Source organism: Caretta caretta, chromosome 1, assembly GCF_965140235.1.
Source record: "Caretta caretta isolate rCarCar2 chromosome 1, rCarCar1.hap1, whole genome shotgun sequence".
NCBI lineage: Eukaryota > Metazoa > Chordata > Testudines > Cheloniidae > Caretta > Caretta caretta.
This window is the reverse complement of record NC_134206.1, coordinates 120624074-120639620: the sequence shown is the minus strand read 5'-3', so window position 1 is coordinate 120639620 and position 15547 is coordinate 120624074. Positions and strand designations below refer to the sequence as shown.

Below are 15547 nucleotides of genomic sequence, written 5' to 3'. Positions count from 1 at the left end.
CAAGAAGCCTTCCCTCTTCATGTGGCTGCACAGTCTCTGTGCTCTGGGAAGAACAGGAACTGCTTGCTTCTGCTCCCCCTAGAAATAAGGATAAGGGGAGAAGGGGGTGGGACCATATCTATGCCCTGAATCCACCAGTGCACTGTGATGGGGAACAGCTCATAGCCTATTAGGCTGCTTCCCTGCCTTCCAGATCCTATATTTCCTCTTCCCTCCCCTTCCCGTACAGAGAAGCAACTGTCTGCAGTTATCACCTCCCCTTTCTCTGTATGGGGGTGGGGGGCGGGCGGTTGGAGAGGGAATATAGAATCTCAAAGGTGGGGAAGGAGCCTCATAGGCTATGAGCTGCAGACAGCTGCTTCCCCGCCTTTGAGATCCTATATACAGTACACACACAGAGATGCTCCTCCTGAGAGGCACTGTGAGAAAGCGTACTGCTGCAGGTGTGGGGCAGATACAGATAAAAGAGAGTGCACAACAAGGTTTGGATACCAGTTGATTCTTACAGATGCGGACCCAGAGCGCAGGGCTCTAGTCATCTTAAACACAAATTTGGGATAGTAGGAATCAGATCTAGCAGTGTCTTTTGTATGCTCTCTCAAGATCCATGATCCATAATTTTTACCAATTATCTGTGTATAACTTGAAAGTCCATTTATGGAATTGACAGAATAATTCTCTATTAATTATATAGTATTTTAGCACATTATCAAAATTAAGCAAGTTTGTCCACCCCACAATAATCCAATGTGTTGACTGCCAACAGGCAACATATAGTATCTACCAATAATTCATAGATTTTGAGGCCAGAAGGAACCATCATGATCATCTAGTCAGATCCTTCTGCATAACAGGCCATATAATTTCATTCTGTGATTCCTGCAGCAAGCCCATGGTTTAAAGACTTCAAGTGAGGTGGAATCTATCACATCCTTTAGTTAGATGTACCATGGTGGCATGGACATACCATGGAGTGTAGTATAAATGTTAGGTAGACATATCCCCCTGGCTATATGCATCCTGTTACTCTTCGCACAGAGCTGTTGTGCAGAAGAACTTTACATGAGTGGCACCATCAGCAGGCAGCTGACCCTCTGAGGGTATGTCTACACTACAGAATAAGGTCGAATTTATAGAAGTCGGTTTTTTAGAAATCGGTTTTATAAATTCGAGTGTGTGTGTCCCCACAGTAAATGCTCTAAGTGCATTAAGTGCATTAACTCGGCGGAGCGCTTCCACAGTACCGAGGCAAGCGTCGACTTCCGGAGCGTTGCACTGTGGGTAGCTATCCCACAGTTCCCGCAGTCTCCGCTGCCCATTGGAATTCTGGGTTGAGATCCCAATGCCTGATGGGGCTAAAACATTGTCGCGGGTGGTTCTGGGTACATATCGTCAGCCTCCCGTTCCCTCCCTCCCCCCGTGAAAGCAAGGGCAGACAATCATTTCGCGCCTTTTTTCCTGAGTTACCTGTGCAGACGCCATACCATGGCAAGCATGGAGCCCGCTCAGGTAACCGTCACCCTATGTCTCCTGGGTGCTGGCAGACGCGGTACGGCATTGCTACACAGTAGCAGCAACCCCTTGCCTTGTGGCAGCAGACGGTACAGTACGACTGGTAGCCGTCATCGTCATGTCTGAGGTGCTCCTGGTCGCCTCTGTGAGGTCGATCAGGAGCGCCTGGGCAGACATGGGCACAGGGACTAAATTTGGAGTGACTTGACCAGGTCATTCTCTTTAGTCCTGCAGTCAGTCCTATTGAACCGTCTTATGGTGAGCGGGCAGGCGATACGGACTGCTAGCAGTCGTGCTGTACCATCTTCTGCCGAGCAGTCATGAGATGTGGATGGCATGCAGTCCGTCTGCTGCCAGCCAAAGATGTAAAAGATAGATGGAGTGGGTCAAAACAAGAAATAGACCAGATTTGTTTTGTACTCATTTGCTTCCCCCCCCTCCCCTGTCTAGGGGACTCATTCTTCTAGATCACACTGCAGTCAAGGTGCAGCGAGGTAAATCTAGCCATGTATCAATCAGAGGCCAGGCTAACCTTCTTGCTCCAATAAGGACAATAACTTAGGTGCACCATTTCTTATTGGAACCCTCTGTGAAGTCCTGCCTGAAATACTCCTTGATGTAAAGCCACCCCCTTTGTTGATTTTAGCTCCCTGAAGCCAACCCTGTAAGCGCCCCTCCCAGCGTCAGAGCAATGGCAAACAATCGGGCATCTGAGAGTGCTGTCCAGAGCAGTCACAATGGAGCGCTCTGATGGGGCTAAAACATTGTCGCGGGTGGTTCTGGGTACGTGTCGTCAGGCCCCCGTTCCCTCCCTCCCTCCGTGAAAGCAAGGGCAGACAATCATTTCGCGCCTTTTTTCCTGAGTTACCTGTGCAGACGCCATACCACAGTAAGCATGGAGCCCGCTCAGGTAACCGTCACCCTATGTCTCCTGGGTGCTGGCAGACGCGGTACGGCTTTGCTGCACAGTAGCAGCAACCCCTTGCCTTCTGGCAGCAGACGGTGCAATACGATTGGTAGTCGTCCTCATCGTGTCCGAGGTGCTCCTGGCCGCGTCGGCTGGGAGCGCCTGGGCAGACATGGGCGCAGGGACTAAATTTGGAGTGACTTGACCAGGTCATTCTCTTTAGTCCTGCAGTCAGTCCTATTGAACCGTCTTATGGTGAGCAGGCAGGCGATACGGACTGCTAGCAGTCGTACTGTACCATCTTCTGCCAGGCAGGCAAGAGATGAGGATTGCTAGCAGTCGTATTGCACCATCTTCTGCCAGGCAGGCAAGAGATGGGGATGGCTAGCAGGCGTACTGTACCATCTTCTGCCAAGCAGCCATGAGATGTGGATGGCATGCAGTCCTTCTGCACCGTCTGCTGCCAGCCAAAGATGTAAAAGATAGATGGAGTGGGTCAAAACAAGAAATAGACCAGATTTGTTTTGTACTCATTTGCCTCCTCCCCTGTCTAGGGGACTCATTCCTCTAGGTCACACTGCAGTCACTCACAGAGAAGGTGCAGCGAGGTAAATCTAGCCATGTATCAATCAGAGGCCAGGCTAACCTCCTTGTTCCAATAACAACGATAACTTAGGTGCACCATTTCTTATTGGAACCCTCCGTGCAGTCCTGCCTGAAATACTCCTTGATGTACAGGCACCCCCTTTGTTGATTTTAGCTCCCTGAAGCCAACCCTGTAAGCCGTGTCGTCAGTCGCCCCTCCCTCCGTCAGAGCAACGGCAGACAATTGTTCCGCGCCTTTTTTCTGTGCGGACGCCATACCACGGCAAGCATGGAGCCCGCTCAGCTCACTTTGGCAATTAGGAGCACATTAACCACCACACGCATTATTCAGCAGTATATGCAGCACCAGAACATGGCAACGCGATACCGGGCGAGGAGGCGACGTCAGCGCGGTCCCGTGAGTGATCAGGACATGGACACAGATTTCTCTGAAAGCATGGGCCCTGACAATGCATGCATCATGGTGCTAATGGGGCAGGTTCATGCTGTGGAACGCCGATTCTGGGCTCGGGAAACAAGCACAGACTGGTGGGACCGCATAGTGTTGCAGGTCTGGGACGATTCCCAGTGGCTGCGAAACTTTCGCATGCGTAAGGGCACTTTCATGGAACTTTGTGACTTGCTTTCCCCTGTCCTGAAGCGCATGAATACCAAGATGAGAGCAGCCCTCACAGTTGAGAAGCGAGTGGCGATAGCCCTGTGGAAGCTTGCAACGCCAGACAGCTACCGGTCAGTTGGGAATCAATTTGGAGTGGGCAAATCTACTGTGGGGGCTGCTGTGATGCAAGTAGCCCACGCAATCAAAGATCTGCTGATATCAAGGGTAGTGACCCTGGGAAATGTGCAGGTCATAGTGGATGGCTTTGCTGCAATGGGATTCCCTAACTGTGGTGGGGCCATAGACGGAACCCATATCCCTATCTTGGCACCGGAGCACCAAGCCGCCGAGTACATAAACCGCAAGGGGTACTTTTCAATAGTGCTGCAAGCTCTGGTGGATCACAAGGGACGTTTCACCAACATCAACGTGGGATGGCCGGGAAAGGTGCATGATGCTCGCATCTTCAGGAACTCTGGTCTGTTTCAAAAGCTGCAGGAAGGGACTTTATTCCCAGACCAGAAAATAACTGTTGGGGATGTTGAAATGCCTATATGTATCCTTGGGGACCCAGCCTACCCCTTAATGCCATGGCTCATGAAGCCGTACACAGGCAGCCTGGACAGTGGTCAGGAGCTGTTCAACTACAGGCTGAGCAAGTGCAGAATGGTGGTAGAATGTGCATTTGGACGTTTAAAGGCGCGCTGGCGCAGTTTATTGACTCGCTTAGACCTCAGCGAAACCAATATTCCCACTGTTATTACTGCTTGCTGTGTGCTCCACAATATCTGTGAGAGTAAGGGGGAGACGTTTATGGCGGGGTGGGAGGTTGAGGCAAATCGCCTGGCTGCTGGTTACGCGCAGCCAGACACCAGGGCGGTTAGAAGAGCACAGGAGGGCGCGGTACGCATCAGAGAAGCTTTGAAAAACAGTTTCATGACTGGCCAGGCTACGGTGTAAAAGTTCTGTTTGTTTCTCCTTGATGAACCCCCCCGCCCCTTGGTTCACTCTACTTCCCTGTAAGCTAACCACCCTCCCCTCCTCCCTTTAATCATTGCTTGCAGAGCCAATAAAGTCATTGCTGCTTCACAGTCATGCATTCGTTATTCATTCATCACACAAATAGGGGGATGACTACCAAGGTATCCCAGGAGGGGTGGTGGAGGAGGGAAGGAAAATGCCACACAGCACTTTAAGCACAGCACTTTAAAAGTTTACAACTTTAAAATTTATTGAATGACAGCCTTCTTTTTTTTGGGCAATCCTCTGTGGGGGAGTGGCTGGTTGGCCGGAGGCCTCCCCACCGTGTTCTTGGGCGTCTGGGTGAGGAGGCTATGGAACTTGGGGAGGAGGGCGGTTGGTTACAGAGGGGCTGCAGTGGCAGTCTGTGCTCCAGCTGCCTTTGCTGCAGCTCAACCATACACTGGAGCATACTGGTTTGGTCCTGCAGCAGCCTCAGCATTGAATCCTGCCTCCTCTCATCACGCTGCCGCCACCTTTGAGCTTCAGCCCTGTCTTCAGCCCGCCACTTACTCTCTTCAGCCCGCCACTTACTCTCTTCAGCCCTCCACCTCTCCTCCCGGTCATTTTGTGCTTTCCTGCACTCTGACATTATTTGCCTCCACGCATTCGTCTGTGCTCTGTCAGTGTGGGAGGACAGCATGAGCTCGGAGAACATTTCATCGCGAGTGCGTTTTTTTTTCTTTCTAAGCTTCACTAGCCTCTGGGAAGGAGAAGATCCTGTGATCATTGAAACACATGCAGCTGGTGGAGAAAAAAAAAGGGACAGCGGTATTTAAAAAGACACATTTTATAAAACAGTGGCTACACTCTTTCAGGGTAAACCTTGAAAGTTAACATTACATACATAGCACATGTGCTTTCGTTACAAGGTCGCATTTTGCCTCCTCCCACCGCGTGAACGGATTTTGGTTGAATGCCAGCAAACATACACTGCAATGCTTTGTTCTACAGTGATTCCCCAGTACGTGTTGCTGGCCTGGAGTGGTAAAGTGTCCTACCATGAAGGACGAAATAAGGCTGCCCTCCCCAGAAACCTTTTGCAAAGGCAGAACCGCAAATGCCAGGGCAAAGTAATCCTTTCACATGCTTGCTTTTAAACCATGTATAGCATTTTAAAAGGTACACTCACCAGAGGTCCCTTCTCCGCCTGCTGAGTCCAGGAGGCAGCCTTGGGTGGGTTCGGGGGGTACTGGCTCCAGGTCTAGGGTGAGAAACAGTTCCTGGCTGTCGGGAAAACCGGTTTCTCCGCTTGCTTGCTGTGAGCTATCTACAACCTCCTCCTCATCATCTTCTTCGTCCCCAAAACCTACTTCTGTATTGCCTCCATCTCCATTGAAGGAGTCAAACAACACGGCTGGGGTAGTGGTGGCTGAACCCCCTAAAATGGCATGCAGCTCATCATAGAAGCGGCATGTTTGGGGCTCTGACCCAGAGCGGCCGTTCGCCTCTCTGGTTTTCTGGTAGGCTTGCCTCAGCTCCTTCAGTTTCACGCGGCACTGCTTCGGGTCCCTGTTATGGCCTCTGTCCTTCATGCCCTGGGAGATTTTCAGAAAGGTTTTGGCATTTCGAAAACTGGAACGGAGTTCTGATAGCACGGATTCCTCTCCCCAAACAGCGATCAGATCCCGTACCTCCCGTTCAGTCCATGCTGGAGCTCTTTTGCGATTCTGGGACTCCATCATGGTCACCTCTGCTGATGAGCTCTGCATGGTCACCTGCAGCTTGCCACGCTGGCCAAACAGGAAATGAGATTCAAAAGTTCGCGGTTCTTTTCCTGTCTACCTGGCCAGTGCATCTGAGTTGAGAGCGCTGTCCAGAGCGGTCAGAATGGAGCACTCTGGGATAGCTCCCGGAGGCCAATACCATCGAATTGTGTCCACAGTACCCCAAATTCGAGCCGGCAACGTCGATTTAAGCGCTAATCCACTTGTCAGGGGTGGAGTAAGGAAATCGATTTTAAGAGCCCTTTAAGTCGAAATAAAGGGCTTCATTGTGTGGACGGGTGCAGGTTTAAATCGATTTAACGCTGCTAAATTCGATCTAAAGTCCTAGTGTAGACCAGGGCTGAGGGGGTCTCAGACACACACAGACAGAAGGGACCATTGTGATCACCTAATTTGACCTCCTACACATTGCAGGCCACAGAACCCCACCCACCCAGTACTGCAGTAGGTTCATAACCTGTGGATGAGTTGCTGAAGTCCTCAAATCATGATTTAAGGACTTCAAGTTACTAGAGAATCCACCATTTACTCTAGTTCAAACAAGCAAATGACCTGTGTCCCATGCTGCAGAGGAAAGCAAAAAAAAAACCTCAAAACCGCTAGGGTCTCTGCCACTCTGACCTGGTGAACAATTCCTTCCCAACCCCCCTTCACAAGCAGCAATCAAGATCAAGCAATCAAGATCACCCAAGTACATTTTAAGCTGTTATCTTAATGGTAGACAGGAGTGATTATACTGGCGTGCCACCTAAAGCTTCATAGTATTTCTCAAGGTTTCAGTACAGAGAGGAATACCTGGGTAGATCTAACGTACCCTGGGAGCATATACTATTAAAGTTTTCAACCCAGATTATAATACAGAAAATAAAATATACAATAAAAATATGCATAACTGTAGGTTTTCTTTCTGCAAAAAAATTCAGACAATAATTCATCTTAAAGAGAATTGTTTATTAATTTAACAATATAGAAGATACTGGATGAAAAGAAGAAAAAACTTCTATCATCTGATACTCTGCATACCTTAATGGAGAGTAAAGATATGTCAATGCCTTTCATCTAAGGGCCCATTTTTCTTAAATTACAGAAAGTCATTTTCACCTCTAAGCCATACCGTTCAGTATTTAAAAGCTTGTATTACTGGTATTTGTTATGAAATCAGAATTGGTCGGAACATTCATAGAACTTCATTACTCTACAGAAAGTACCCTTGACTGGTGACATTTTCTCGCTAATGCTCGAGTGAATTCCACTGACTAAAGTCTAATACCAAGGAGTAGCTTGTCCTGTTCATTCTAATTCTCTTCGGTTACATTTAGGTTCTTTAGCATGTCTATCTAAAGGGTCTACAGAGGGGTTCTCAACCTTTTTCTTTCTGAGGCCCCACCAACTTGCAATAAAAACTCCACGGCCCACCAGTGCCACAAATGGTTTTCTGCATATGAAAGCCAGGGCTGGCGTTAGGGGTTAGCAAGCAGAGCATGCCACGGGCACCCACGAAGCTAAACTGCTCAAGCTTTGGTGTCAGCCCCGGGGGCGGGGCTCAGGGCCCTGGGCTTAAGCCTCATGCAGTTGGGCTTTGACTTTCTGGCCTGGGCCCCAGCAAGTCTAATGCTGGCCCTGCCCGGCGACCCCCAATGGGGCCTTGGACCCCTGGTTGAAAACCACTGATCTAAAGGCCACTGAGCAGGGTCCAAGAATCTGGGTTCCAGCCTGAGCCTGAATAGCCCAAGACCCGCAAGGCCTGAGTCAGTGGGCACAAGCCAGCTGCAGGTGTCTAATTGCAGTGTAGACATACCCTTAGCCAGCAACATTCTTATTAATGTCATTTAGCCTGTGGCAGACAGCACATCGGCCAGGATAGATACATACATCCCTTTAGTCTTTTCACACTACTTTGTGAAATTTAAATATCCTCAATAGCTATAAGAAGAGGTTGCTATTAATGTCCCCTGTTACAGGGCACAAATAATGTTAGATGCCAACAACGTAGTAACTACTTACAGGCCCCACCCACACTCCTTGTGCACCTAAAGCCTCGTGGCCAGGTACCTGGAGGATGCACCATACAGTGCAGCAGTTGGATAGCCTCCACTGGCAGAGGTTTCACGGGAACCCCCTCAGAAGGTGGTAACAAGCCCTCAATCTATCTAGGTATTCATATCCCACTCCTCATTGCAGAATTCAAGTGCCTCAGGTACAGCTGTCCCAGCTGGCACGTATGAGTTAGGAACACCCACAGACCCATCATATTGTGCAGCCTTTTACCTTTCAATTGGACTAAATAATGATTGCTGCACCAAAATACTAAAGATAGTTAAGAACACTTATTAAAAATTTACTTCAGTATTTAAAGATGCTTTTTATAGAACTGCACATCATTATTTGAATAATGCAATCTCCACAACCCCACTTCTGTTATCACTGTCCATTTATCCTGACCACACTGTAAGTTACTCTGTGGGCTAGACCTTCCTCTACATAGACACAGGTGAAAATCAAGGATTTAAGTCAATGAGTCAGCCCCTGACCTGTTGTAAAATGTCACAGCTCCATTTGACTTCCACAGAGCTCTGCCGATTTACACCTGCTGAGAATCTGGCCCAACAGAGTTAAAGCAGTGTAAGACACTCCAAAGTGAGAGAAGCATCAGGCCTGTGCAAGATACAGTTCATGGCCAATCTAGTGGTGACATGAAGGTATTGACTTTGTTAACAACAGGGCAGCGACCAAGTTGCTGCAGTCACTATTTCTGCTGCAGTCTCTTTGTCGTAACAATTTATTCTCTGCCAGCTCAGCAAAGGATGCACATCACTGCTGTATTACAACACATGTACATTTGTTCACCATTACCTGGCTGCATCTTCTTCAAGCAGAAGCTTCACAAACTGTCTGGGGACGTGCAGTGACAGTACACTCTCAGCCATCTGCTCTAAGATTCTCAGGTGGTTCCCATCAGTTGTGGGGAAACGATACATCCGACAAATGGCACCACCAAATACTAAAATATTAAAACCACATTATGTAAATGTGTGGTTTGAGTTCAGCATTGACAAAGTCTCCCTTCACCCATTACATTAAATTACACTGACTAGATTCAATATTGGCTGCTTGTAAAAATCCAATTTAAGTCATTTACCTATCTAGCTTTTTCAAACGCTATTTTTACAGGAGGGAGCTTTCCACACATAGTCAAAGAAAAAACCCCAAATCCAAAAGGTATTCCAAGTATTTTAAAGGAAAAAAGGAACAATTAATTTTTTGAAATTTCTTCACATATTGAATTCTTTCTCCCAATACACAAGTCTGTAGGAGAAGGAAGGACTGGCCCTGGTAGATGAATATAATGGCAAACAACATGCAAGATATTTTGCTTCATAAAGTATTGTTTGTACTACAAAGTGCTGTAGTGCAGGTAACAAAATAAATTATTCTTATGGGTCTCAATTCAGCAACCAATCCCTATTCAACTTCAAACACACGCTTGAGTGCTTTGTTGAATGGGGGCTATGATGGAGGCAACAAGAGATTAGCTGTCACCGATATTGTAAACATGCTAAGTATAGTAAGAACTGTCAATACACATAGAGCAAAGATATTAATCTGATAGTAGGTGAGCTATCAATATCTGCCCAGTTAGCTGCTTACCGGATTTTAGTAACACATCTTTCCTTAATGAAGCATATTTAGATCTGATTCCTAAAGATTCTGTTAAACTTTCATCAACTGGCAGTACAGTCTAAAAGACACAAATAGTAAAGTCTGTACAATGTAAAACCTCAACACCAAAACTCAAGCTAAACTGGTGAGACTCAACATAAAGACATGAAGGTAATATTCAAAACAGTGAATGTTTAAAATACATATTCCAAACATTTATCATGGACAATAACTATCCTGACCTCAAACTGAAATACTAAAAACATCTATCAGATCTTCAGATAAGGGACCTAGTTTTTATTTGCACTACAAAGCACCTAGCATACTTCTGAGTGCTGTAAAAATGATGGGCCAGATCCTCAGCTGCTGTAAACTGGCATAGCTCTATAGTCTACATCAATTTACTGGCCCAATAAATGATGATGATAATCCACATTCTGAACACAATACAGGTATACAGATTATGACTTCACATGTATTCACAATACAGAGTCTGAAGCATTAAACTTGTTCTCTAAGCAGGCAGGCAACTATAAATATCTGCTCTAGAGAACACAACTTGTTACTATCAGAAAAGATCCAGATTTCAGATAATAGTGTGGTCTGTTCTTTTAAACTATTTGATCGTATTTCTACTTCAAATCTGTCCTTCTTGAACTTCCATTTTCACAGACAGCTTCTAATAATCTAGTTTATGCATTTGCTTGGTACTGCCTTCGGATTCACAAATGGACATCACTGAATTTCTTGTAAAATCAGCTACTTCCCATAGGCATGCATCATGCACAGTAGGTAGTGGGTTTTTTTGTTTTGTTTTTTTAAAGGGTATACTGCAATACAAGCCAGTGTAATTAAGGGCACATAGAATAAGAATTACCACAGACAAGTTTCCATTCCATCATCTTCAAGAACTCACAGCATTACAAAAGACTGTATATCACAGCCTTTACCCGAAGTATTTCATCAACATTGAACTGTTTGTTACAGATTAACCAGCTAATATTTGTACAGTACATTGAAAATGGAAAGGACTATAAGTGCTAAGTAGAATTAGTCAGTGATTGGGTAGAGGGAGAGGCAATTTGCAGATTACAACATTACCTATAACATAGATACAGGATTACTGAAGACAATCTGAGGCTGATACAATGTTTACACTCACCCTCCCATTAATGGTGTCAGGAGACCTTGTTACAGGAGGCTTTTGGTCCGTTTTTTCTTCCATTTGCCATCCTATAACTGTGATGTTACCTACACGATCACTTTCAGCAGACCTGCAACAAAAAGTTTTTTTTTTTTTAGAGAGAGATCTGTTTGTCAATAGGAGACCAATTACTACTACGCACAACATACTGATCTGTGAACTTAATGAACTTCCTTTTGTCTCTTGTCCATGCCTTGGTCATCTCTTACCTTCACGAATGCAACCTCCTTTATGCTTCTCCCACCAATTCCTTCAGGGCTTTCAATATGCTGCTGCTGCAATCATCTTCCTCTCCAGTGTCTCTGAACATGCTAATCCCCTACCAAGATCCCTTCACTGATTTCCCTTCGAGATTCAAGATTCTCACCTTCACCTTTAACCCTCTCTAGCAATGCCACCCACAGTTACACCTTTGAGCTCAGTTCCTTGTAATCTCCTCCTGCTCCCCTCACTCTGCACAAGCTTCCTAACTTCTCCCACACTTGATTTCATACCTCCAAGCTGACCCCTAAGGGTTGGATTGTGTCCCTGTTCTTTGGCACCAAGCTACCATCCCCACAAGACACTCTCCTCCCATGACGCTTTTCAATGTTAATCCACCCAGTAAATTATTTTTTAAAATAATATTGAAGATATCTGCTCTGCTTTGAGACTGGTTCTTCCTATAGCTAGAGTGTTGTAAGGACAAACACACTAAAGTCTGTGAGATGCTCAGATACTACAGAAATGGAGACCATATAAATACCTTACATAGATAAGTAGAGAAACAGGGTAGGTGAGGTAATATCTTTTATTGGACCAATTTCTGTTGGTGAGAGAGAGACACTTTCAAGCTTACAGAGAGCTCAGTAGCTAAGATATCCAATGTAAATAAGAAAAGCTTCTGGTTTTCCAGGGTCTCCTCTGTCTGTCTCTCACTCTCACACACCTTAGATATCAGTATAGTTAAGAGTAGCCAGTTTTGCCAGTGTGTGTACTGTGTGTACTGCAGTACACACACACACACCCTGCATGCCAAGGCAATTTGATGAAATACACAAAGAGAAAAGAAATTGCACTTGTGGGTACACTTTCAACTTGCGGAATTAAAGACAACTCCCAACAAACAATTACAGCTTTCTCATTCCTTGTTCCCTGCATGCTTTGCCACCAAAAATCTATCCCAATATTTGAAAAGGTTCTTATGTTCTACATGTTTTAAACATCACCCAATAACTGATTTTCATTAGTAGAGCCCCTGAACTTCGAACACTTATTTTTAATTAAAAATCAAAAACAATTTTCACAACCTGCTCTCGGGCCCTACTAATCACAATGTTAGGAATCAGAGTAACAGCCATGTTAGTCTGTATTTGCAAAAAGAAAAGGAGTACTTGTGGCACCTTAGAGACTAACCAATTTATACATTGGTTAGTCTCTAAGGTGCCACAAGTACTCCTTTTCTTTTTGCGAATGTTAGGAATGTTAGTTTCTGATGGACTGAAACGGCATTACAAACCTTAGTGTTAAATGCAATCTATGGCTCTTCTCCTGAAGTAATTCCTTTACAGTGAACATTCCAGAACCCAATAAATACATCTGAAAAGAGGAACATTATTAGTGCAGAAATTTCAATTCATAAAGCACCTGTCCATAAGCGCAAGTCGTGTACAAGGAATAAACATTACAATTATAAATAAACATTTAAGAACAAAATACTATTACGAATAATAATAAACTACCCAACCAGGCCCAGCAAGCATAAAAAACAAACAAACAAAAACCCCTACTACCTTGGGGATTTTTCCCTTGAGGAAAACAAGACCTTCGCTTTTGCTGGGCTTGAGGAAAAGGACACTCCCAACACACAAGCCAAACCAAAGGCATGGAAATGGTGCAGTCTTGCATGGAAGAGCAAAAGGGGTGACCTTCACTCTCTATGTTAATGGGTCAGAGAAGAAGCTCAGTATTTCCATCCAAGCAATAATAATGAAAGTCCTGACTGTGCCCCCCACCCCAAAGGCTTATGGGCAAAAGAGAAGATTGGGTAGGACCAGGGAGACATATCATCCTCCTATTGACTCTCAAAGACTCTACAACCTCAGACTGTGTCATCTATTCTGCACAGCCACCCCACTGAGACTCTGAGGCATCCACAGATAGGGGGAGTCATGGGATACCCTGATGGAGCCACAGCGCCAGGGAGTCATGGGAGAACAGGCAATGGGGCCAGAGCCAGTGCAGACAGAGGCAGATTAAGATTTAGTGAGGCCCTGGGCACAAAGCACATTTGGACCCAGGAGCACCAGAACCGGGGGGAACCACGGGGCCATGCCCTGCCCACTTTTTACCATGGGCATAGTAGCTTCAGGCAGGTGCACAGCAGCAGCAGCAGGGGCAAGCTGATCACCTTCCTGGTGGGGGGAGGCCTCATAGCCCCTTGCCACAAGGCTCGGGTTGCCAACTTTCTAATTGCAGAAAACCGAACACCCTTGCCTGTCCCCTGTCCCCACTTCTGCCTTGTCCCTTCTCTGAGGCCCCACCCCTGCTCACTCCATCCCCCCTCCCTCTGTTGCTCACTCTACACCACCCTCACTCACTTTCACTGGGCTGGGGCAGGGAATTGGGGTGCAGGAGAGGGCTCTAGGGTGGGGCCAGAAATCAGGGGTTCAGGGTGAAGGAGGGGGCTCTGGGCTGGGGCAGGGGGTTGGAGTGCAGGAAGGGGTGAGGGCTCTGGCTGGGGGTGTGGGCTCTGGGCTGGGGATGAGGGATTTGGGATGCAGAAAGGGGTTCCGACCTGGGGCGGGGGGTTGAGGTGCGGGAGGGGGTTTTGAGCTGGACCAGGGGGTGCAGGCTCTGGGAGAGAGTTTGGGTGCAGGAGGGGGCGCAGGCTCCATCCGGGTGGCACTGACCTCAGGCAGCTCCCGGAAGCAGCAACATGTCTAGCTCCTAGGCAGAGGGGCCAGGGGCCTCTGTGCACTGCCCGCGCCTGCAAATGCCACCCCCGCAGCTCCCATTGGCCATGGTTCCCGGCCTCCCTGGCCACCCCGAGCCTACAGGCCACAGGGACATGGCAGTCACTTCCAGGAGCCGCAGGGAGCCTGCAGTAGTCCCGCTGCACCGCCCACTGGATTTTTAGTAGCCCGGTCAGCACTGCCGCCAGGGTCCCTTTTCAACACGGCAATCCAGTCGAAAACCGGACGCCTGGCAACCTTACACGGGGCCCTGCCCCTGCTCCTCCTCTTCCCAAGGCCCCGCCCCCTGGCCAGGCCAGAAACCAGAGCCAGACCATGATAAGAGCTCCCCGGGGAGTTCAGACTACTGTGGGGAGCCCCAGGCCCTCCATCTGCCCTGGGCAGCATGCCCTGGGGTGCGAAGACATGGGCTGGGGGCGACTCTCAGGCACCCTGGCACCGCCCAGGGAAGGTGGAGGGTCCGGGGCTTCCCACAGCAGCTGAGGTTCCTTGGGGCGGCTCTTACCATAACGTGGCTCTGGCTTTTGGCCTACCCAGCAGGCAGGGACTCTGGGGAAAGAAGAGCAGGGGGTGGGCCACAAATCTGGTGCCGGTGGCCCCCCATTTCTACACAGTTTCCAGCGCTCCTGAGGGGGCCCTGAATTGGCCAGGGCCCCTCACCTTGGCCACCTGTAGAGTGAAGGCGGGGTCTGAATTTATGGATTTTCCTATGAGGAAGCAAACCCCACCCTCTCAATGGGGCAACGCCAGGGGTGGGGGGAATTTCAGTGTGAGAATCCATCTGAAGACTCCCTTCTCCAAAATTTTCTTTTGCTCATTCTTCTGCAGAAGGGGACGAGCTGGGTTGAAGTTATTACTTTTTCTTGGACTTCAGTTTGTTAGTAGGTAATACACACGTCAGAGGGTGAGTATCAATCATAACATTCACTTCAGGCTGTCCTTTACTGAGATGATGTTTGAACAGAGAATGAGTAATTCCTCAGGCATATAAATTCAAGGGCTGATCCAGAGTATCCTTATGTCAGAAAACAGATTGCATGGTTGCTTTCCTGAATGCATCTTCTGGCATTTTTGCTTCAGAAACAACCTTCTATTTTGCAATTCAGGAATTTTTGAAAAGCAAGACTGAGGTGTCAGAAGGTTGCAGGGATTTTGATGTTGTGGAACTCCATATGCTGCTAAGCAATGATAAACTGGCAGTGCTAAGTGTTTTTGAATAAGAGGATGCAGAGTGTTCATACTGAAATTAAAAACTACTCAAAAATCATGGAGCTTCCCCCCCACCCCCAGTTTTCATCAAGAACTGGAAAGTGGGCTCATTTTTGAGAAAAATTATCCTAAGATAGGCCCAATTTTGAG

At 47.3% G+C, this 15547-nt stretch overlaps 2 protein-coding genes across 21 annotated transcripts in view; both read right to left on the bottom strand.

Moving 5' to 3' along the window:
- INPP4A (inositol polyphosphate-4-phosphatase type I A) overlaps positions 1-15547 on the bottom strand; it is a 213370-nt gene that overhangs the window by 57143 nt on the left and 140680 nt on the right. For all 20 annotated transcript variants that reach the window (XM_075130681.1, XM_075130698.1, XM_048858480.2 and 17 more), the window contains 4 exons: positions 12733-12812; positions 11193-11304; positions 10019-10109; positions 9224-9371 (listed from right to left, as the gene is read on the bottom strand). In XM_075130681.1, the coding sequence (XP_074986782.1) occupies positions 9224-9371; positions 10019-10109; positions 11193-11304; positions 12733-12812 (431 nt within the window). The remainder of the gene's footprint in view (positions 1-9223; positions 9372-10018; positions 10110-11192; positions 11305-12732; positions 12813-15547) is intronic.
- LOC142070990 (uncharacterized) lies at positions 18-6356 on the bottom strand. Its single transcript, XM_075125097.1, has 3 exons — positions 5776-6356; positions 4928-5387; positions 18-78 (listed from the first exon to the last, which is right to left on the bottom strand). Exons 1-3 carry the CDS (start codon positions 6353-6355, stop codon positions 18-20), a joined length of 1101 nt encoding a protein of 366 aa, XP_074981198.1. The 5' UTR covers position 6356.